Source organism: Gracilinanus agilis, chromosome 6 (assembly GCF_016433145.1).
Source record: "Gracilinanus agilis isolate LMUSP501 chromosome 6, AgileGrace, whole genome shotgun sequence".
NCBI lineage: Eukaryota > Metazoa > Chordata > Mammalia > Didelphimorphia > Didelphidae > Gracilinanus > Gracilinanus agilis.
Genome location: NC_058135.1, coordinates 79872136 through 79898062, shown reverse-complemented (window position 1 = coordinate 79898062; position 25927 = coordinate 79872136). Strand labels below are relative to the sequence as shown.

Here is a 25927-nt window from a genome sequence, read left to right as displayed (position 1 = left end):
CCTGTAGAAAGTGGGACTTTACAGATAGGAGGCCAGCTAAACTGCTAGGTAATAAATATGTATTTTGTTTGTGCTCTATTGATCGGAGAAGCATCATGATTCCAGCAGATAGAAAGCTGGTCTGGAAGCCTGGAGAATCCTGAATTCAAGTTGTACCCTTGACACATACTGGCCGTATGAATTTAAGCAAGGCAATGGCCTTTCCAATGCCCTGGGCAACTAAGACTATGGGCTGTGGAGAAGATGCCAGCCTGCGCTGGTAGAGGGAGCCTCTTGTCCTGACACTTCCTTGTACTAATAAGACTGGAGATCTCCTCCAAACTCCTCTTCCAGGCTGATGTTTCTAACATTAAAGGAAATTCCTTGAATGGAATCTCCACCGTGCCAGGCATTTAGGAAACTCATCTCTATCTTTTAACATTAGAGAGTTGCTTGGAGAAACAATAAAGATTCTAAGACAGAAGGTAAGGATGTTTTTTTTTTAAATCATGGGTTCTCATTCACATATAATTTTATTTATGATGCAGTAACAACAAACATTTATTGAGTGCCTATTATATACGAGGCACTGTGGGCGCTATCATAGCTACTGGGATTACAGAAGCAAAAATGAAGCAGCCCCTGCCCTCAAGGGGTTTCCTATCTTGATATTCCATCTTCTTTAAAAGTGAACAGTTTTAGCTATATACAAAATGGCTATGATATGGTTATTATGAAGAGAGAAAATATATTTAATGCAGAGTGTGCTCTTCCCAAGCTCTGCCAGTAGTGATCTCCCACGTTCACATGTAGACTGAAACCTTATTCAGAATTAATAATAGCAAAGGTTGCAGAGTAAAACATAGCCTGTGTTCATCTTGTGAAGACATCTGAGATTACTACATACCTCAAATATGAATTCTGGCAACTCTTAGCACAACTGAAGAAATTAAGTCTTAAAACTAATGAAGAAGAAATGCTGGTAATTCCTCTGTACAACTTAAGGATAGCTACTATCGGATTATGAATTGTTATATTTGCTTCTGAAGGAAAACTCTGTTATCATCTGCCAATCTTGAAGTTAGGCAAATGACCTTCAGATATCTGAAGTCAGTAAATAAGTGGCTCTTTCCCATAAAGAAACATTTGGTTAAGCTACTGAAAGAGAAGGAATGAATTATTTCCATCAGAGAGTTTAAAGGTTTGAAAGCCGCAGAGCTTTCCTCTATCTTCATCAGCAGTTTGTCCATTAATTAGCCCTTCAATTCCACTTCAATTGAATTAACTCTAATTAATAAGTTCATTACAAAGATTGACGCACCTTGCTCAAAGCTAGTGTGCTAAATGCTGATAAACACCTTCACCCTAATGAAAAATTGATTAGATTGAAGAGAAAGGGTGCCTCTGAAATAAACCTTTCTCTCCTGGAGCTGAGTTGATGTTATGTTGCTCTGAAGTTAATCAAACCATCTTGGATCTCTTAATCAAAAATTTAATTCAAAGTAGATAGAAAATGTGGCATAGGAAAAAAACCCACTAACTCTCCTCCTGTAAACATTCCTGACTGTTGCTTATAAGAAATGTCACAGCTCCTTGATGTGGTATTAATGTTCTATAACACTTCAAGACAAAGAATTATGGTGTCCGAGAAAGAAAGCAGCCAGCGAATGAAGAAACCAGTAACAAGCTACTCTGTATGTAGGCTGTTCCAATTATTTTTTTTTAGGAAAGAAAAATGAGGGCTGAACTCTATTTTCTATTTCAGTCAAGAATAATTTCAGCTTTTTATTGTTAAGCTCATTCCCTTTTATGAAAAGACCCAAACCGAACAGAATAGTCATACAAACAAAAAACAGCTATGACTAACTTTATTCTGTGAAGGAGGGGGGCAAAACACCTTAGACTTCATTACGAGATTTTTTTTCTTTTTCTTCTGGAGGCCAGCACTGCCCAAATGAAGCTTTTAAAACACTAGATTAACCACAGTAACCTAAATAAGCATCTCAAATTCATAAATTCTTTCAATGAAGGTGATCAAACTATAGATTTTGGCTCATGACCATCTTTGGTCTCCTGCACCTTTTAATAATCCTGATAACTGCAAAAGATGTGTTTCAAAGTTATGTGTTGATTTATTTTTTTAAAGTCTTTCTATTACTGAAGCTAAGCTACTCATAGCTGTCAACAGTACAAATTTACTGAAAAGGAAAAAGAACAATCTCTTTTATTTAGCCAACATGTCACCGTGTCAGAAGCAAGTGAATGTGTTCACTTTAGTATATTATTTTTACTAATTAAGGAGAAAGGAAGGTATCACGGAAATGCTGAACATCTTAAAAATCCAAAGAATAGCTTTATTAATTGCTGATGTACATAGAATGTCCTTTATTATTTCTGTTATGATTAGACACGGCAAGACAGAATTGTCCTGGTATGGAAATTATTCACTAAATTCTGGTTGATAGAAGGGCACGTACTTCCAGCTGCAAAGTGTTACCCTTATGAAATAAGTGAATATAATGAGAAGTTATTCGTACCTGGCAAAAGTCCTACGGGGACTTTGTATCATTAAGGTACCAGGTAAACAAGCATAAACAAAAAGTTAAAATTCCATATTCACTCATTCTCCAAAGCCCTACCAGAAATTGCATTGTCAGTAAATTCTTATGATTTTATTTCCAAAGATGTTGCTCTTTCTCTCCCTCAGATTGGAGTTTAAGGTGTAGCACTGCTCATTAATTCTGTCTCTCTTTTTTTTTTTTGCTTCTCCCCCACCCTTTTTTCCCTCTGGTTTCTCTCTTTTCAATATAGAAATATGTTCGGTGGACTGTGGCTCACATGGGGTTTGCATGGGGGGAACTTGTCGCTGTGAAGAAGGCTGGACTGGCCCAGCATGTAATCAAAGAGCCTGCCACCCCCACTGTGCGGAACATGGAACCTGCAAAGATGGGAAGTGTGAATGCAGCCAGGGATGGAACGGAGAACACTGTACCATTGGTAGGCATGCTATACTTTCATATCTATCTCCAACATAAAACTAAAGAGCTTGGTCTGTTGGCTTTCCCTACCTCTGAAATACAGTACTTTGAAGCTTATTCCTTCAAAGCATTACTGCCTGTCATTCTGCATAAAGGAATTAATATTTTAAATAAGGATATCATTATATAATGGCTATTCAGTTCCTTTCAGACCCACAGCCACAAATGCAGGGCACCAGAATTCTTCCTTCATTATTTCATTTGTGATGGCCGTGAAAATTGACTCCCATGGAGAAAGAAGCTACTCTTCCTATTTATAAATAGACCTTCATTACAGGCAGTCTCACTTTTTATAAGCTGCCATCATATCTCTTGGTAACCAGAGCCATATTTATTTACTTTCAAATGATCCATGATTTTATTGCTGTACCAGGTATAGTCAAACAACTCCTCGATGCCTCAGTAGATGCTTTTCTTTGTGATTTTCTGTGGCTAAAAAAACTGGACAGTTTCTGGTCAGTTCTCTAGGATCAAGCCTCTCCAGGGTCAGCTTGACCAAGCCTCCAAGGTTCATGTCTCTGTTCAGAAGCCATTATTCAAAGGGCCAGTTTGTCTTCGGCTGGCATCGTTGCTTAAAATTCAGCGTGACTTCTATACCAAATTGAAGCAACTAAGATGAGACTTTTAAGCAATAAGGTTTTTTTCCCCCTCAAAAAAAATTCCAAAACTCTAATATTGTTCTTTTATGCTCCTGCTCCTGTTTTTCTACCTCTCACTCTAAGTTTCTTTAAATAGGAAAACAAGAAATAGTTGGATCAAAAACAAAAATCTGGTTGTTATTCAATAATTTTTTGTTGGAAAATATAACATGAATATGTTGGTGTTTTAGTCATATATTTAGATTCAAGGACAAAGACAAATTAATCATACAAGATAATAATTTTGCATTTAGATGTCATTTGTTGTTGTTCAGTGAGGTTATCCATACACTGAAGGTGCTTACCTTAGTTTTTGCCATATTTATATTATGCATCTTGGGAGACGGGATGCATGGTTGTGGATTGGAAAGGAACATACCAAAAATAAAGGTAAAAGTAACTTTCCAGCTACTCTCATGCAAACATAGTTGTGAGGAATTTGATAAGCCAAAACTTTCAGTTTTCTAGAGGTTCATGTGCTTCCCTCCATGTCTCAATATCTGTAACGGTCCAGAAAGTGCATTTTTGATAAGGAACTTTCTAGGGAGACAAATTATTGGCTGAAGTCCTAGATGATTTCTTTGGAAAATTTCCAGTATTATTCTCTTCGTTTTATTTCCTGTAAGATTTTGAACATTTTAGATAATGCCAGAGGGAAATCGCATTCACCTATTTACCATAAATCATTATAATTGTATGTATGTTGCAATATACATTCAAATATATACAATAAAACATTAGAATATGTAAGTTTTACTATGAAACATTATAATCATAAGATTAGAGCAGGGATCCTGCTAAGCTTCTTTACCCTTAAATAGCTCATTATTTAGATTTAACCAAAAAGCAAAATGATGGGTCTATGACTGAGTCAAAAATTGTTAAAAACCAAACCAGCTTTCTTTCCTAGCATAATGACTTTCATTTGTGATCAGCAGCAGGGGCATGTCTTTTCACTAACACTGAAAACTGGCATCAGAGTCAGAAGACCTATATTAAAACTTTTCATCTGAATTGGACATAATGTATAACCTAACTCTTCAGTGCCTCCCAGTCTCAAAGGATTGTCAGTTGTTGCAGAATAGATGCTGATCTGAATCAGGAAAGAGGCATCTATAGCTGTCCATCTACCTCTCTATCTTTCCACTTACCTATCTTTCATTTATCTATTTCTTTCTTTCTATCTATCTATCTATCTATCTATCTATCTATCTATCTATCTATCTATCTATCTATCTCTATCTTACTCTATCTCTGTCTACCCCTACTTATCTCTCTGTCTATATCTAACTCTATGTGTATCTCTCTTTATCTATATATCTATATCTATATCTATATCTCTATATCCATCTATCCATCCACCTACCTATCATTTATCTACCTGTCTGTCTATATTTATCTCAGTCTACCCCTATTTATCTCTATCTATCCATTCATCTAACTACGCATCCTTCTGTCCATCATCTTTCTGTCTCTGTCTTTTTTCATCTCTTTCAACCTATCTGTCTATAATTTTATTCTCTTACTTAGCCAGTTGATTAACAAAGATTTATTAAGTACTTACTATATGCCAGGCACTATGGTAAGTGCTAAGATTACAAAGAAAAACAAAAACAATCCCTGCCCTCAAGAAGCTTATATATATTGCTATATATGATATTTTTATGTTATATATTATTGTAGCATATAATTAAATAAGTTACAAAATACAACATTACAATGAATCAATATTGAATCATATAATTACACAAGAAGTTACATATTAAATAACATTGTTGTGTTACAGAACTATATATAATTATGTAACAATATATTTCCAATAAAATTATTTTTAGATATATATATATTTACACACACCTTTAGAGATATGGGTGTATATGCATATTTATACATGAATAACTTATTGGAAACCTGAAAAGGGGAAAGAGAAAGACTCAATTTTTGTACATGAAAAGGAATTCTCTCTCCCGTATAAAACTTTTGATACATGATTCTAGTACATATTGGACTCTTAAAAAATGACTAACTGACATGATAACTGTGTTATCACTCTTGGGCCATAAAACTTTTCTAGGCACAAAACCCCAATGGGCAATAGAACCTAGGAAAAAGATGATTCTCCAGTGAGAATTTTACTGTTGCATTTTCTGGAGCTCCTAGCTGGAGAGGGAAGGGGAAAAATCTCCAATAATCCTCTGATTGTAGTATATATATTATATATTATATATAAAGAGAGAGAAATTTTCATTTGCTTTTTTTATTTTGGAAGGTCAAGAAGTTATCAGTAGGCAAATTGAATTTGCCAACAAGTAATTAATAAATCATTTTATTATTGGTTTTGTGACCTTAACAAAATTACTGAGGATAATAGTTACACATGAATGAACTGTTTTTGAAACCATTTTTCCAAGGTTTTAGAAACAAACAGATTTGGGGGGAACTCAGATTTGTAGGTCTTTTCTTCAGACCTTTATATTTTGTAACACATTTTGTAATCATTACAGTAATCTTTATTTCTAAATGTTTGACTTAATGATATCAATATTGATTTGAAGGTAAAATACCAACCCTCATTCAAAAATCACGATTATAATTATCAAAAAAATGTCCCTATTCAGAGAAGTGGAAAGCTATTTTGTTTGGGGGTTTTCGAGTGTTTTGTTTGTTTTGCTTTTTGTACTGTCAGAATTCATTATTCTAACTCTTGGGCTACAGAGATCAGAATGTTTTGTCTCTCCTCTAAACGTTATAGCACTACCAAGAGAAATAGGAAAAATCTTAGAAGAGGCCTTTTTGAGTCACAGATTAAACAACATGGGAAGTGTTGAAATGAAATGACTAAGCTAAGGATACATTACTACTATGCATTTTCTATCAACTCAAATACTTGTATGCCTTTCTGACAGAAACCACTACTTTGTCGGACTACCCATAAATCAGCAAGATTTTTTTCCCTGGCTCTATATTATGTGCCATCTCATCAAATACAAACAGGGAGGTTAATTGAAAGAGAGATAGAAGAGAAATTAAACAGTTAGAAGCAAACAGAAGTTCTCAGTAGAAAGCAGAGAATATCCTTCATTAGTCATCTTACTGTCTCATAAACTCTATTCATGCTTTCATAAAACCATGGGCATATTGATAGTAAAATAGGTTATGAATTTAGAGGGTTCACTTAACACCCTATCTACCTGACAGATCCTGTCCAGAATTTTTGATTAATGTGTACATATTTTCTTCCCACCATGAATCTTTTGTGTTGCAGAACTCATACATTTGCGTGAAGGTGCATTGCCCCGTGTCCTTGTACAGTTCCTGCTTTGAATATAACTAGTAGGACATGTATTTTTATTCATTTTTAAGTGAAACAAAAGGAAATAGTCATTTAAAGATGTAACTTTTTGAAAAATTATAAAGGTTAATTTCAATGAAAAGAAATTTAAACCATATGTAAAATGCTCTACAAATCTGAAAGCTCGGTATAAGTGTTAGTTACTATTATTGTTACTATTTTTAATATATTTCTAAAACAAATGTCATATTTTGCCCTTTTTAAAAATAAGATGAAACCAGGATGCAAAGAAGATAAACAGTTTACCCAACATGATACCCCTGAAGGTCTTTAATGCATTACTCAATTTGAGCTCACACTACTAAGCCATACGAAGCATATACCTTTGAATCAACTCTGTGTATCTATATTGATCAAAGTCGCAAAACTCATGTGCCTGATTTTACCCCAGATTTTTAAAGGGTAGAAAGAAGGTAGAAAAAAGGGCTTTCAGAAGGAAAGTTTTTTTTTTAAAAAAATGGCTCAAGAATTGCACTTAAGATTTCTAAATAAAAGATAAAATACTTGGTAATGTTTAAAATATGTATAAACAATTTCTTTCTGAGCAGGTTGATTTTGGAAGAAAAAAAGGAAAGGGGGAATCTGAAAATTGCCATGATCAAATCCAAACATTGCCCTGACTTTTTCCACCAAAACCAGAGGATCTGGACACTTTAGGACAACTGAATTGGGATAATCACTTATATTTTGCCTTAAAAAAAGAAGAAAAGGTCTTTATTCAGTTGGCCCAAGGTTGAAGATGATTAAAAGAGAGGAGCAATGCAAAGGCCAGTTATGAGGGTCTTTGCCTTCCTAGTACTGTCATTCTGAAATATTAAGTAATACAGATCTAAAGCTTTCATAGCTTTGCTCTGCTCCCACATTCTAATAGGAGAGACAAATACAAACAACTATGTACATACAAGAAAGATACAGGATAAACCAGAGGAAATCTCAGGAGGAAGGCACTAACATTGAGGGGAACAAGGAAAAGCCTCTTGCAAAAAGTTAGATTTTAGCTGAGATTTGAAGGAAGCCAGGAGGCAGCTCAAGTGGCAACCACTGAATTGGGAGTGAAAGAGTTCACTGAAAAAATCATTTACTTTGTACCTGCAAACATTTTGGCCAGTACATAGACAGTTGTATTGATTTGTGCCTTTGTGCAGAGGGCAAAGAAAGTGATTTAATTATCTACTGATCCTTGATGAGTATGTTACAAAGAGCTTCATTAGCAATTCATCTTTTCATAGAAAATATAATCAGAAGAAATAGACTGAAATTACAGCATAAGAGTTTATACCTTTAAATAAAAAAACAAAAGAAGCCTTCCCAGGGATAAGATTAAGTAAATACTGGTATGGTCTTCCAAAGGAAGCTTTACAAGTTCCATCTTAGCAAATTTTAACCAACTAGCATTCTTAAAGGTTTTTTTTGGTTTTGTTTTGTTTCATTTTTTTTAACATTTTGAACTTCCTTTCATAGATGGCCTTCATAGGTTCTTAACTACTCTGTATGCTTTTGGTGAAATTTGATAGAATCCCATTACTAACAGAATTCTATAACTTATGCTAGTTGTTACCTTTATTTGGGAAATTATTTTTCCCAATAATTTACTGTGATTATTATTTTCATTTTAATTTGCTTTTATATGTGTAACTTGCATGTTATTGTGTAACCCAGTTGGTCCTTTACAGTGCATTCTATCATAGATTAAGAGAAAGAAGGAACCTTTTAAAATTCATTTGGTTCAATTCCTTCATTTTACAGATGAAAGAATAGAGACCTAGAAGAGTCTAGATTCTACATTCATTTCTTTTGTATAGTTTTTCTCCATTATGAAGTCTCGGATGATGAATGAAAGATGGCTCTTGAGAATATGCTTTCCCACATTCATCACACCCAAAGCATTTCTCTCCAGCATCAATTCTCTTATATGATTTGACTGAAGCAGAATCTGAATCCATTTCTTTATGATTCTAAGCCCCAATATTTTATCCACTATGACATGTATATTGGGGAACTGTATTACTCCTTTTGAGTCATTTGGGCTTCAACTAGAAACTTATTACTCTTTCTGCTACCTGGTAGGTAGTACGTTGAAAGAGAAGGTGCCCTCACCCAGCAGAAGAGAAGAACATACTACCCATGAGACCTTGAGTAAGTCAAGACTTCTCTGGGTATCAGTTTCATTTCTAAAATGAGGGGGTCACATTCAGTGATCCAAGAGCTACTCCTCTAGTACAGAAGTTTTTCATTTTTTGTATGTCATGGTACCCTTTGGCAATGTAATAAAAGGTACTGATGTTTTCTCAGAATATGGTTTTTGAAAATTGGTTTTGTGGTTGTTCAGTCATTTCAGTCAGGTCCAACTCTTCAGCATCCCATTTGGAGTTTTCTTGGCAAAAATGTGTTAAATTTCAGTTAGAGGATATTAAAAATAAATATGTAATTTTTTCCTATTCACATTCACAGACACAACCTCCCTGAAATCTATTTATAGAACCTATAGATCCCAGATTAGGAGTTACTGCTCTAAAGGAATAGTTGGCAGGATTATTGATCATAGACTTAGAGCTAGAAGGGATCTTAAAGACCATCAGATCTAGTCCCTTTATTTTACAGATGAGGAAACCGAAGCATAAAAAAATAAAGTGATTTCCCCAGAATTATCTGGGTATCAGGGAAAGTATCTGAATTCAATTCTTCCTGAATACAGATCAGGCATTCTATACATTATGAATTGGTGGCACACGTATGACACAAGCTACAAATAAAAAAAAGTTAATTGAAATGAGAGTATAAAAATTGCAATAAATGACTGGAAGTAGTAATTCTCCCCAATTATAGTAATGTCTTTATTGTTATAGATCTGTAGAACTATAATCTCATCAAAGTAATTCAGAGCAGTTGAGATCTATTAAAATTATTTGAAAATATGAGACTTTTTAAAATTGTAAGAATGCTAAGTATTGATAGCATTGCTCAAGTTTTTTGGAGTGGAGATTCCAAAACCTTCCTTGGTAGATGAAGAGACTTTCCTTTCTCTCACCCCAAGGAATTTTTTTAATGTCTAACTTTTCTCTCATTTCAGTCTGTCTCTTCTAGGACACTTCTGGAAAGAGTTAATAGAGTTGTCAAAATAGTCCAAGGAGTAACTTGTTCTAAGCATGAATCTGACTTCCCAAGAAGAATTTTTTTAATCATGTTGATATAAGGAAAGGTGGATTCCTTTGTGGTATTTTCTTCTAGTCATGTCTCAAACAGTGAGTTGTTTATTGAGCTACATTGATTTTCATGTACTTTCAGGCAATTCAAATGGAAATTTGGCCTAGGGGAAATCCTAATTCCTTTAAGCTACAAAAGACCAGCTATTTGTTTTTATTCTAATTCTTTAGTACATTGGGAAACAAGATCATTAATGATCACAAAGACATGCTTTGTTTGTTCAGACAAAACTTAGACATGCAGTACTCAGCATACCTCTGTTAAACACCAGGGTTGCTCTGGGCTTTAGGATGCTGGAGATTAGAAATTGAAAATGAAATACATACAGCAGAGGAATTATCTACTAAACAATGAAAAAAAAGAGATCAAAACTATTGCCAGTGTGGACAGGCTTTGGTTTGGCACAAGTGTTTCTTGTCTCAGGATCTTCTTGCAAACCGTTTGGCTATTATTTAAGAAAGTAGGGGAGATTTGAGGGAGAAGAGATAGGACAACCTGACCAAACTGTTAAAGAATTTTGCTTAAATGGTGCTGGTAAAGTACTTCTTTGAATTTTGAATATCACTTGTGATTAGAAATATAAGGAATTTGGAAGCACTCAAAAATATCATTTTTTCTCTTTATAAGTCTTTTGTAGCTCATGTTTCTATGGTACTTTGAATTTTTTTTATAGACAAAAAGTCTATAAGGAAGGGAGTATAAAGTATTATTAAATTCATTTTTGTATCTAAAGAAACTGAGGCTCCATTGTTTTAAATACCTTGCTTTGCTAAAGTTTCAGAGTTGGGCCTCAGACTCGACCTTCTCTGGAGCCCAGTGCTGTGATGCTCTTTTTATTTTATCAGAAGTGTAAAACTCAGACAGAAACAGGGATCACTAAACCATATATAATAATCCTTGCAAGCCACACAAATTGGCTTAGAAAACCATATGTTAGCATTATCCATTTGTGTTGTATTTTATTTTGTTAACTTTTTCCCAATTACATTTTAATGTGGTTGTAGTGTGTTCAGAAAGGGCCACATGTTTGTTAGTTTTGCATTGTTGTACCATAAAGGTACAATATTAAAATTAGGATCATAGAATTTTGACCTAAAAGGAATTTTGAATCCAGCTCATTTTTTAAAGAAAGAGCCCGTGACCCAGAAAGACTAAATAATTTGCCCATGACCATACAAGCTAGTAGAAGACCACTGTTATTTACTATGCCACAACACTCTGCCCCATCTTCAGCACCTAGGACAGTGCCTGGTTCGTATTGGGAACTCATTGGAACTTTTTGATTGCTTGCATAACTTGCTGCTAGCCAGGGCCAAGACAGATAAATTATAATCTTCAAGCTGAGTAATTTAGGTGGATTATATAAGCATTCAGATGTGACTTCTCATTTTGAGAGGTGCATTATCCAACACAAACTCATATTAGAAAGGAGGACAGCCCGAAAGTCACCCTACAGAATATAGTTTCGTAGGTCTTTGCATGCCAAAATTAGAGAAGTTGGTCTTGCCATAGACAAAAACATGCTATTGAATGTAGATTATGTTGGTAAACCACCTAGGTTAAGTAACCCTGATTGAATAATTCATAATTGAACTATGCTAGAACTGATAATCTCTTGAGATTCCCTCTAACTCTATGAGCAGTGATGAATATTTTGTACCAAAAAGCATAAGGACAAAGGGAACCTCTTCTTTGCTCTGGTCCCAGAAGAGCTTTTGAAAGTACTCATCTAAGATGAAGGTGAGAGCCAAGTTCATAGTTTTATTATCAGCCATTTTTTGAAAATTTAGGCCAGGCATTAGATTGATGTTAGTTCCTTCTTTTGAGTTAATATTTGTATGCTATAGTATTTGGAACCTCCAAAAATTAATTTTTTCCTCATTTTTAGACTTCTTTATTCACTGAAATATTTTTACATACTGTACTTCTATCCTCCATAATCCCTTCAGAATTGATATTCCTTAATGAGGTCACTTAATCTCCTCCTTTTTTCTAAAAATGCAGACCTAGTTTTTCTGACCTTCCGAATGATGGGGTTTCTTTAATATTTAGGTTGTCAGTGCTCTTCCCTATCTCAATATTTTTTTATATTCTTTATATTACGATGATCACATTTTCTCCAACATCTAAATTTAAAAAGTAGTACTGGGGGTGGTAGATGCTATTTCTTGTGAAGGTAATTTCCACTTTTGGACATTTTAACTATCATAACCTCCAGAGAGTCTTCCTCTTTGGCTTTTTGGGCATAATGACCTCCTAGACATTATATTTTATCCTTTTGTCATAATACTTTCCCCCCATATTTATTGCTTTCATTTTGAATCATTAAATTAAAATAAGTATCTGAATGGCACACGAGTTTAAGTAGTACCAGCTAGGTGGCCAAGTAGTGGGTTAGATAACTACATGGTAGATTGGATCATTACAGCTTAGTTCCTAGCTGTTATAATGATAAAAGAAATACAAATCATCTGAAAGAGACCAATTCCATATGCTTTATCAATGTGACCTTAATTAGGGACTTTACTTTTAAGCTTCTATGACATTCTCTTTTCTACTATATACATTTATTTCCTACCCAAGTTACTGGAACATTATTGAATTTCTACTCATTTTCATAAGTATGTTCTGTGGGGAAATGAAGGTGTTAAAGTTGATCATTCCAGCATTTTTGCAACCAGGTGTAAATGGTCATCAAATATTGTCTTTTCAAAGTTATAACTTCCCTTTTTATGATATACATTCCTTTATGCTTTAGTCTCATAGGAGTTAGAGGATGCTAAGGTCTCCAAAGGATTTCAGAGAAAGAGTTGGGAGCCCTGGAATCTGTTCTCAAGTTTGCACTTGATTTACTGTATGTCCTTGAGAAAAATCACTATACCAAAGACAGGGTGAGATTTGAAAAAAAAATCTGTTACCTTCTTATTTTCATCAAGGGTACCCTAAATATGTGCATAGACCTTTGTCATATAGATACTGCAGAGATGAGAGAACAAGAATATGGGTTCATTATTTCTGATGCCATCTTGGCCACTTAAAAAATAACAAATGTTATTTATGAACTTTTACAGTATTATAGAATCTTTAATTTTTAAGATCTTGAAGATTAATCTTGTAAGTTCTTTTAAAACTATATCTTCCCCAGATACATTTCTTCTATCTGTATTATTATTCAGCCACCCTTCCTGACCTCATTTCCTCAAGGGTTATTCCTATTATTAATATGCACAGTGGATGCTGAAGTGTTGAATTCCAAATAAAATGGTTCTACTCTTTCAGTTGCTTTAAGAAATTCTGATTTGTTCTACTGTGTATCTTTTTCTTACCCTGCTTCAGTTTTTACCCACAAATGCCTTTTGGATTCTGATTGAAATTTGAAATTTAGCTTTCTATGGCCTCATTTTCTCCTGTACTCCTTTTCACCGTTTGGGGAGCCAATATTGTTCATCATCTACCATCATCCATTTGTGTTCAGTTTTGCAATTATGACTGTACTTAAAATCCTTTAGTTTTTATGTTTCTTTGGGAATAAGATGAAATGTTTGCTGGCTGAGGCCCTTTTTGGGCACTTTGGGCCATCTTGGTTTAGTCAGATATTCTATATGAATTAAAATTCCCTAAGAAATTATGATAATCATGGTCCCTATCATTACTTTAATCTATTTTCCTTTTTTAAAGAATTAACAGCTTGTTTAAATTGATCATTGTAGAGACATTGTAATTGCATAAAGGTCTTCTCATTATCTTTTTTGATAATTAAGTGTTGATTTTGATCTTTTCTCTCACAATTTGCTAACTTGACTGCTTAATGCTCATTTTGAAATTATTTCTTCATTGGTAACCAAGTCATTTCCTCTCTTTGGAGGTATTGTCAGTTTTATTTTTCTGATTTTTTACTATGCTTTGCAGCCCCCTCTTTTTGAAGAAAGTACTAATGATATACCAGTACAAATGTCATGAGACATATATAAATCTTTAGTCTTTTTCAGAAGCACAATTAGAATTGAGTAGTTCTGTGACTCAGCTAGTAGTTCTGTCATTATATCCATTGTCCAATAACAAGTACATCCATCTGAAGCAGTGGTCCTATCTCTTACTTGGTCTTGAGCTTCATCACCCATGGCCTTATTCTCATAAGATCGTGCCACGCTTTTTTCATCCTCCTTTTTCTACCCTTGCTTTCATTTTCTGTACATCTGCTGAATGTGAGTTAATTGAGCTTCCTTTGCATATACCTTGCTGTCTTTAACAGATTTCCTCCATTCTTCCTCTTTAGATATATTATCAGAATTGAGTCTTAAGAATGTTGTTGAGTCAACTTCCTCTTAGTCCTTAGGACTAAGACCATGGGACTTCTATCTTTCTCTTGACACTCTGAAACCCACTATCCCAAAATCTAACATGCAAAATCTAATTCTGATTGATTCTCCTCTCCCGTACCACAACCTCCAAGAGAAAATGGTTACTTTCTCCCAAGATGCCACAATACTACTTCAACAACTAGTTCTTCCTCATTATTTAGAATTACTAAGTTCAGGAAGATCCAAGTTCAAATTTGACTTTTAAACACATAGGAGCTATTTGACCCTGGCCAAGTCCTTTAATTCTGTCTGCTTCAGTTTCCTCATCGAAATAGCACTTAGCTCCCAGGGTTGTTGTATGGATCAAATAAGCTAATAATCAAAAAGGGCTTCATATAGTATCCAGCACTTAGTAAGCACTGGATAAATGTTAGCAACTATTATTATGATAATGATTATTAGCATATTTCTATGATACATTTGTGAAGTGTTTCTCAAACTCTACATCTATGTTATCCTTCTTGCTAGGTGTAGAATATGCATTCCCACCATTATATTATCCCCCTCCATTAATTCTTGCTGATATGGTCTCTCCCTACTCCTAACACCCAAGTTCCTCAATTGTCTCATATTAATGTATCTTCTTAATATACAGAACACCCTTTCAGTTTCTTTGAATGTCGTATACCACTCCATGGCTATATTCAAATCATGAGTCCCATCTCACCAAGTCTCAGTGACACATTCCCATTTTAAGATCTCTAGTGTATATATTATTAAGCTTTTGAAGCTGAGGGCTTTATCTTTTATCTTATCTTTTTAGCTCCAGTGTGGTACAGAGCTCTGGAATCAGAGGATCTAGGTTTCAAATCCCAATTCTGAATTCTGCTATTTACTGTGTAAACTTGGGCAAATTCCTTTACCAATTTAAGCTTCAGTTTCCTGGTCTGTAAAATGATAGATTTGGGTGAGGTTTCTGTTTAGGCCTCTTCTAGATCCAAATCCTATGATTCTATGATTTTGTATTCTTCTTCTTGCATGATTATTGTTATTCTGTGGTTCTAGCTGGATATATATTGTTGGTGGAGGATGATTTTCTCTTTGAATAATTTTACTCTAATAAAGAAGACTATAGACAAACTTTCTTCTTCCATTTTAAACATTATAAGCTAGAATCATCTTCTGTTCTGAATTACCTCTTCTTCCACTGCCCTAATTTATCCACCAGGCTATAAAGTGAGGCAACAGAAAATTCAGCTAAATTCCACAGATGAAGTCACTTAAAAGTCTCACATGTAGTCATTTAAAAAAAATTCAGTCTCAAAGTAAATTTTTATGAAAGGAGCCCCAAGCCCATTATTTTTGAAAATGTTAAATGGGTAGATTCATATTATATTAAATCAAAGGGCATTTCCTTGGGACGTCTAGCATTGAATTCTGTATGTCAGCAAATGTTACCCATGGGAGTATATCAAGGTTTTGCTGCATAATTTTCCACCCAGGTCACTCACAGAAAGCTTGTAATGTTGAGTGGAATTTTAGTCCTTTAAAAGAAAGATGTAGGGGGCAGCTGGATAGCTCAGTGGATTGAGAGCCAGGGCTAGAGACAGGAGGTCCTAGGTTCAAATCTGACCTCAGACACTTCCCAGCTGTGTGACCCTGGGCAAGTCACTTGACCCCCATTGCCCACCCTTACCATTCTTCTGTCTTGGAGCCAATTGACTCCAAGACAGAAGGTAAGGGTTTAAAAAAAAAAAAGAAAGATGCAGCAAATATGGTGATGCTGTGATAAAAAAAAAACGGCTCTGTTGTGTAGGGGTTGTTCATGTGCATTTTCTCACTAGATTACTTCCTGTGGGGAGGCTTTAGAACCAGGGCCACAGCAGGAAAAAATTCATTCTTTCCATCCCCTTCAACAGGGGATGATACAGTTGATAGCAGTGGCAGTGATGCTTAGAGATGAATGTGCGTTTTATTCCTCTGTGGTCATTACACATTGGAGTGGCCTGTGAGGAAATGATTATTTTTGTGGCTTTATAATCACTGTGTGTCATTGGGATGCTTGATCTGCCAAAGGTCATGGTCTACTTCTTTCCTTATATCCTTTGTGTACAAGGTCCAGTTAACATCTTTCCCATCGACATTCTCCTTGAATATTTGTTTCCCACTGTGAAAAGTACCATGGAACTCCAGCTGCTCAGAATCACATAATGTTAGAACAAGAAGCCACCTTAGAGATCATCTAGTCCAGCCCTCTCATTTTACTGATGAGAAAACTGGGACTCAGAGACTTGCCCAAGGTCACACAGCTGGTAAAAAATAGAGTTAGGATTCAAAACCTGTTTTTCTGAATCTGAATCTAATGCTCTTCCACTATATTTTTAAGCCTCCAGAACTGTGTTGGAGCCAGGAGATGGTAGTAGGAGAGAAGGAAAGAACTTAAATTATCATGCTCTTCTTTGGGAAAATGATGGGGCTATTAATTTGAATTTAATTTGTTAAGCCTTAGTACATTTTCAAAACACGAAATGTATGATGTTTTTGTGCTTCCTTTTTTAGCAGCCTTTAAGTTTATTTCTGATTCTAAACCAATTTCAATCAATAATAAGATTCTATTTGGGAATATAATCCCTCTTCCTGAACATATGCCAAATATATCCTGTGTCAATTTTGCATTTATTAAAATATTCAACCCCTGAAGATATTTATAAATGTTAAGCTACTTTGCATTTAATGAAGGCATTACAGGTGATGTTTAAGGGGTGACCAGAGGATGTACTTATTTGAAAATGTTGAATTCTGTTCTGAGTGCCTTACCTCAAAGGCCTTCTTAGGCTTTGAAAATGATTTTTTTTGCTTCCCCATGTCCTTAACACTTTAAACAAGATAAAAATAATAATTTTACATGAATTATTTCTGTTTTAACACTTATGGGCTTATGATTTCATCAATGTGGACATTCCTGCACAACTATAAATGATAGACTCTCAAAAGAATGAATGGATGAGTCAATGAATGATTATAAGATTCAGCTGAGCTTTTTTAAATTTTATTTTTATTGTCATGTAAAACACACTTCCATATCGACAATTGTAAGAGCAAACTCCTACAAAACTAAAAGCCCAAAATAAAACCATAAATACAGCAAAGTGAAAGACTAGTCCAACAGTTCTTTCTTTGGAGATGGACAGCGTTCCCCATCATAAGTCGGTCAGGATTTTTCTCAGATCACTGCATTGCTAAGAGTAGCCAAGTTTTCACAGATAATCATCATCCAATATTGCTGTTACTGTGTACAATGTTCTCCCAGTTCTGCTTATTTCACTCTGCATCATTTCCTGCAGATTTTTCCATCTTTCTCTGAAATCAGCTTGCTTGTCATTTCTCAAAGCACAATAGTATTCCATCACCAATATGTACCACAATTTGTTCAACCATTCCCCGAATGATGGACATCCCCACAATTTCCCATTCTTTGCCACTAACAAAAAGATCAGCTGAACTTTTTAAGAAAGACATTGGCATGTGCTGCCTCCAGTCCTCTCACTCAGTTCTAAATTCTGAAATCTGGCTTCTGTCTTCATCATTAACTGAAACTGCTCTTTCCAGCCACTAATGCTCTCTTGATTGTCAAATCTAATGGCCTTTCTCAATTTTCAACCCATCTTGACATCTCTATAGACTGAGATATATTCTCCATCATCCATTTCTCCGAAATGTTTTCTCCTCTTTAGGTTTTCATGCTACTGTCTCCTGGCTCTCCTTCCTGTCTGACTTCTTCTCAGGCTTCTCTGCTATCTCTGCATCAAGAGCATACCTAGCCATAGGCTATCTTCCTAGACTATGTACTGAGACCTCTTCTGACCTTATCAGCTCCCATGGGTTTATTTTATTTTATTTTGTTGTTATACATTTGATTCCCATATTTATATATTTTGTTCTAACCAGTTTCCTGAGGTCCATTCTCCTATCACCAACTGCCTCTTGGACATCTTGAAATGGATGTCCCATAAAATTCTCAAACTCAGCATGTATAAATATCAGGACTCATTATATTCTCCACTACAAAACTCTCCATCTTCCAAATTTGCCTATTAGTTCCTCAGTCACACAGGCTCTTCACCTCACTTCCATTCTCAGCTCTTCACACTCACTCATCCCATATATCCAATCTATTGCTAAGTCTTATCATTTCTCCCTTCCCAAAAGTCTTATTTAAGTCTTCTTCTCTTAACTAACACAAGCCACCACTCTCATGCAGGTCCACCACTTAGCAATTATTAAGTATCTCCAATGTTCCAAGGCAAGGACTAAGCACTGGAGATACAGAAAAGAGTAAAAGCAAAAACAAAAGAAACCACAGGACCAAAAACAGTCCCTGCTCTCAAGATACTCACACCTTCACCCACGGACAATTGCAACAGCCTAGTACTTGTTCTCCGTATCTTGTCATTCCCTACTCCACTTAGCTGCCAAATTTATCTTCCTAAAATACAAGTTTGATCACATAGTGCTCCCAAGAAACTCTTGTGGCTCTCTATTACCTTTAGGTTCAAAATAATCTCTTCTATTTGGTTATGAAATCTCCTCCTACCCTGTAGTTTATCCCCTTCTTGGTGTCCTCTGCAAGTGCCATTGGCCTCCTTGCTCTTCTTTGAAAATAGCACTCTTTCCCCCAGCTCTGAACACTTTATACTTTTGTCTCCTGTCCCTGGAACTCTTGCTCTCCTCATCTCTGCCTCCCGGCTTCCTTGACTTCTTTCCAATCTCAACTGACATCTCACCTTTCCCAGTTTTTCTTCTTTTCTTTTTTTAAGATAAAAATTTATTTATTTGTTTCTTTTTTACAGTAAAATATCCATTTAATACTCAGGTTCTCCCATTAGAGAAGGCATCATTTGACAAAAAGAGATATGTATATATAAAACTACGTCTTACTTATTTCTATTTTTCAGTTCTTTCTTTGGAGGGGAACATACACAAGCCATTCTTCAAAGATTTCTACTACTGATTATAATATTCTCTTGGTTCTGCTTGTTTTCATTCTTCATAACTTCATGTAGATCTTTCTATGTTTTTCCAAAATTAACCTGCTCATCATTTCTTACCATACAGCAGTACTCTATCACAATCATATGTCACAACTTGCTCAGCCATTCCTCAATTGATGGACATCCCTTCATTTTCCAGCTCTTTGCTACCACAAAAAGCACTGGCAAAAATATTTTAGAACATGCTAGTTCTTTTCCTTTTTCCCTGATCACCTTAGGAAATAAACCTAATAATGTTTCTGCTGGGTCAAAACATATACACAGAGTTGTAACTTTCTGAGCATAATTCCTGGTTGCTCTCCCAAATGTCCTTCCTCTGAGATTACCCCAATTTATCCTGTATATATCTTGTTTGTATATAATTGCATGTCGTCTCCCCTATTAGGCTATGAGCCTCTTGAGAAGAGAAACTCTTTTTTGCCTTTCTTTGCCTTTCTTTGTACCTCCAGGGTTTAACACGGTGCCTATTAATACATATTAGGTCCTTAATAAATGCTTGTTGACCTACTGTGTGCCCAACTAAAGTGCCAAAGTGATTTTCCTAAAATACTGCCAGCCTGCTTCAGGAGAGAGGAAGCAGACCAGCCAGAAACACTAGTTCAAAGCTTTTATGGTGAACAGCAAGGGGATCAGGTTCATAAGTGACTACTCTTCTTCTAGTCTGAGGAAGATAAAGAAACCCAGACACACACACACACACACACACACACACACACACACACACACACGACATTTCTGTGTCACATAAGCTAAAGTAAACTATATATGGAGTCTGCTAGGAACTTTTGACCACGTTAGCTATCACTGATGCAACAATCATATGTATTGGTCGTTAATACAACAGAGAAGATGAATTGAGCATTCCTCTGTCCATGCTTTCCAGCCTTTATACATAATCTCTTTGTTTTGGAATTGTTTAGGGTATCTGGTTATTCCATTTGGTTTTGAAATAGAAAGATAATTTTTTTTATCTTTTGACATTTCCCAGTCCTAATTTTAAGAAAATGGAAAACACAGACTTCTTAATTCTTTTAAATGAGCCATGTTTTCAGAAGAGGACCCCTCTATTTGCTCTGGACTATTCATGAAAAATATAAGAAAATGTTGGCGTAAGATATTCATTTTAATTGTTCTTCATCATTTGTATCAGACTCTGTTTTTCATGAGCTATGATTTATTTGGCCAGGTGTCTTCAAACACTCCTGCCTACATGCTCTTGCAAGCAAAGTAACAAATTGTTTTCCATGTTGTTTATTTGTCAGATAAAGTGCCAGGAGTCACTTCCGATATGTGTTTCTATGAGCACTTTTATATTTATATCACCATGAATTTTGAGCCATTTGGACAAATTTAGTTCCTGAAAAAAAATGGCTTGATACAACAGAGTTCCATACGGTTGTGCCTTTCTCCTGTGCCCATTATCTCTCTTGGTGTTATAACAAATGAGCCATTTTTTAAATGATAAAATCTCTCTTAATGTGACCAGTCTAACCATCAAAAGTATCACCTGGTAGTAGAGAACATGAGATCCCTCCTGTTTCCAAATTCTGTCTTATAAAATGGACTTCAAAGATTTCTACAAACAATGTGGAAGAGTTTATGTGTAGAATTTAGGGAGATGTCAAATGTTATTGAACATTTCTTTCTAATTTTGCCTTTTAAAATAAGGGGGGAGATGAAGTATATAACACAAATGCTGCCTTTAAAGCAGCACTTTCTGCAGAGCTCTTGAATAGAAGCTCCTATACGAAATCCACATAAGATCAGGGACCGAAACCCCTTTCATAAATAACATCTAAACTCAAGGATCACTCTGTCTATAACAAATGGGCTCCCCTTCTACAAAAAAACTCCTGAATATTGCCAGACATTTTATTTGGGTTGTTCAGTAATAATATTTACATATCGATGAACCATCATAAGTTAAAGTGTTAAAATTAGATCCTCTTCAGTGCAGGAAACCAAAAGGAAAAACAAAACCTTTTTAAAAAATATTTTGTATTTCATTTATTCTGATGTCGCCTTAATTTCTGAATATTTTCTTCCCTTCTCTCCTATTAAGATCAATCAATCCATCCCCATATAACAAAAGAAAACAAAGACAAAAAAAATCAGTTTAGCACATCTAACCAATACATTGTCTGGCCATATATGCAATTTTCCACATTTACAATCTCCCACCTCTGCATAGGGAGCGATATATATTTTCTGTGGTTTTGGAGAGACAAACCTGGTCTATATAATTGCACAGAACAGTCTTTTTTTCTTAATATTTGCATCATTATAATCATCGTACATGTTGTTTTCCTTATTGTCCTTACTTTATTCAGCATGAGCTCATATAAGTCTTTCTTTGCTTCTCTGAATATGTCAAATTAGTCATTTCTTACAGAACAGTACTATTTCCATGCCTCCACATACCATAATTTATTTAGCCATTCCCCAGGAATAGGCATCTACTTTTTTCCCAGTTCTTTACTACACAAAATGTATAGTTAGAAGTATTTATATTTATATATATGACCCTTTCTCGTCATTATCCTCTTTGGGGGTATGTACCTACCAATGGGATCTCTGGGCAAATGGGAATGAATATTTTAGTCACTTTCTTCACATAATTCCACACTGAACCACTTCAGAGCTCTTCCAACAACACTCTACTGGTGTGTTTGTCCTTCTATAACTACTCTAACAGAATTGTTCCCATCTTTGATCATCTTGGCCCCATTTGCTAAGTGTGTAGCGACTGGGGGAAGTGGGGGGAACACTAATAATTGTACACATTCAGTTTTCATCCAATTGGGTTTGGAGAAAAGATGAGTTTTACCTTCCTCTCAATATAGTGAGTCATTCTGTATGAGATCAGCCTCAACTACAGACTAAATGTAGACTATTATTGTGAAGTTGTGTTCATAAACTCACAAAATATATGTTGAAAGGGAATTCAAAGATTATCTAAGCCCTCCCTTTGTTCAGCTGAAGAAACTCAGATCCATAGAGTTGATGATGAGCCTTATGAAAGTGAGCAAGTGATAGTGCTAGAATTATAGCCCAGGTCTCAAAACTGCAAGTTCAGCACTCTTTCTATTACTCATGGATTAGCTACTCCTCCCTGAATGGTGTTCCCACTCCTGATGTTGTTTCTTTTTGCTTTAGAGGAGTTCAGGCTTCACTAAATCCTAGTGGACAGAGTTTTCCAGTTTCAATTAATAGTTGTATGTTATCCAAAAATAGTATTCTTCCAGCTCTTAGCAGGTTAATCATATGACTTAAATCCAGTAGGATTTTTTATTCAGTTTCTGTGTGTGCACATATGTGCCTGGGAGAGCAGGGAGTTGACCTAGGAACACAATAATAAATATCATCTCTCACCCACTTTGCCCTGGAAGGTAAATAAAGTCTTTATGAAGACTTAAAATTTGTATTTAAACCTAAGATCATTTTATGGAAAAGTACCAACCAGTTGAGTCTAAGTGTAGATTTTGATTTTGATTTTTTTTTTATAACAAATTCAAGGTCCCAATCCAATAGTGTCTCACAGACCCAGATTCTAGCCCTTTAGTTCAGTGTATTTTACAAATGAAAGAATCAGAGAATTTCAGAATTGGAAGAAAATCCCAAGGTTATTGAGTCCAACCTATAAATGAATAGTAATCCCTACTACAGCTTGCCCCCAAAGGAGGTTATTCAGCCTCTATTTGAAGACCTCATTGATAAGGAATAACCTTTTTTTTTCCAAGGCAAGCAATTCTACTTTGGGACCAGTTTAAATGTTAGGAAGGTTTTTCTTGTACAAAGCCAAAAGCTGTTTTTCTATAACTTCCAGAACAATTGGGCATATTTCAAAAGATTTCTTCTCAGTCGAATATGACTTCCCACAACTATATACAGATGAATTCAGTAGCAGAATTTTTATCTTTGTTATTTCTTGGATCTGACTAGCTGAAAATAGCATACTTTCCCTTTTTAAAAAAAGGGGGCTTCTTTTCCATTCAACTAGTTTTTCTTAATATAACTTTGGATATGGTTTTAGAACCAAGAGTAGCTGTATTTTTTTCATTTGACATTATTTTTCACAGATTGTTCTATCATAAACAGCAGTTACTCCCCCCTCTGCTTTCTTCTGTCCCTGATGGGCTCAATGATACTCTTAATTTTTGAGTAGTTACTGGGTGGGGATAGAAGAAGAGCCTGTCTGAAATGGGACTTAATGGGCATGTGCCGTGGATAAATTAAGGAACAGTCAAAAGAAGCCTATAAATATGAATACTTTGCCAGCTGCTTTTTCCATTAAACTCTGTTAACTGAATGAAATTAGTAAATAATTGTGTTGGTGGGGACGCTACTATATCCAAGCTGTAGTATAATGTCTTTCTTTTACAACAGGGCTTAATTTTTTTTTCTATACACCAAATTAGTTTTTAGGGTAATCTACATTGCAAATTGGTCGATTTGCATGAGAACTATGCCTACTTGTTCTGATTTGTCAACACCTCTTTTTTAAAAAGTCTTTAGCATTAAGCATGGGTGGGTAAGACCATCTGCTTAGGGACGTTGCCTGCAGCTCTATCACTTAACACATGAGACAGGTTACAGCTGTTTAATTGTTATGGTGTTGAATGATTATCATTCTATCCAAAATTAATATTTATATATGTATGCATAGAAAGCATGTGGTTAAACATAAGTGATCTAATTGTGAATTAATGTCATTAGGCATTCATTAATTAATCCCCACAGGAACAATGAAGTGAAAAATAAGGCTTTTCACATAGAGCCCAACCCTCAGCTATTAAGAGAAGTCCCCAATAGTCGTTATTGTCTATATGGAGAAGTGGGGTTACACTGCATAAGCTGATGTGGTTGCTTTACAGAAGCTGCCACTGGATACATGCAGGAACTCTATGATCAGATACCCTAACCATTGCTAACTCCATTATAATGCTCGCCACTGGCTTCTTAACAATAGCCTAGTCAGCAGTGAGAGTCTACAATAATGAGGATAATAGAAATAACTCACATTTATAAAATGTTTTGTGTTTGCAAGGTGCTCTCTATTAGATCTGCACAGGAAACCGGAGAGGTAGGGAAGGACAGATATTATTAACCCTACTTTATAGAGAAGAAACTGGAGGCTTAGGAAGATGGAGGAACTTTCCAGGGGTCATATAACTACTGAGGACCAGAGAAAAAAATCTGATCCCCCAGTCTACTGCCCCTTTGGGTAAGAGCCCCTTAGAACAGTCAGGAATCCAAAAGCCTACTTTATTAAATTCTCTTTGAAAAGCAATAGCATTGTCACAGAATCTCCATATGGCTAGGAAAACGTGTTTATTTCTAATTTGGGAATAATTTGGGAATTGTATAAATGTACACACTTGGTAACTCAAAAGAGGATTGCATTGTGATTGAATGGGGGGGGATTCTTAACCATTTTGGTGTTGTAGACCCCTTTCACAGTGTGCTGAAGATTGGACTCCTTTGCAGAATAATACCTTGTTGGGTTTTTGTAAGGGTAAAAGAAAAAATGCATAGAATTACAAAGGAAACCAATTGCAATATCATTCTCAAAATATGGAAAGTTCCAAGATAATAGATCCCGAGGTCTCTTCATGGATCCCTTGGGAGATCTGTGGACTCCAGCTCCCTTTGTATGAGTACTGCATCTACCAGTGCATTATATAACTCCCATATACCTTAGGAGTTCATCTTTATGATTTGCTGGGGCTGGGGGAGGAAAAGAGATAAAAATGCCTAACTACGCAGCCTTAAGATAATTAGCCTTTGCAGAGTTTATTGGACCTGTCCTCAGATAAAAGTTATGTTAGTCATCATTTATTAAACACCAGGACCTGCAACCATACTTAAATCTTTCCAAGGGTGGTAGGATGTGGCAAAGTTTGAACTACATCGCCATGGTACCACCAAGCCACTCACACCAATCTTGCTCTTATTTAGACCTTGGGTTCCTCTCCTCTCTGGCCCTTTCTCAGAAGTAATCATAATAAAATGCGGAACATCCACTCAGGCTTCTTGAGGATGTGTGGCATCACACAGGAGGGTACAAGGACTTTCTACATTCAGTGCTCAATCTCTCCAGGCTTCTTTGAGGCCCCTTCAATCTGTGAACCACATAAAAATCACCCCTATTTCTCTACCACAGCCACAGAGGGTTGTGTACATTTTGTACACAAACTGTCACAAGATGCTGTCAGATCCCGTTTCCATTCTCCCCCTTCCTTGTGCTTTTCTCTCTCCTCTGTGTTCTCAACCCTTATAGAATTTCCCTTCTGCTCTCTTTCTCTCTCTCTCTCTCTCTCTCTCTCTCTCTCTCTCTCTCTCTCTCTCTCTCTCTCTCTCTCTC

The 25927-nt window shown here is 35.6% G+C and overlaps 1 protein-coding gene across 1 annotated transcript in view; it reads left to right on the top strand.

Annotated features, from left to right (window-relative positions):
- Nucleotides 1–25927, top strand: part of TENM3 (teneurin transmembrane protein 3) — a 598624-nt gene that overhangs the window by 447101 nt on the left and 125596 nt on the right. The window contains exon 11 of the mRNA XM_044682283.1: nt 2791–2976. Coding sequence (XP_044538218.1) covers nt 2791–2976 — 186 coding nt within the window. The remainder of the gene's footprint in view (nt 1–2790; nt 2977–25927) is intronic.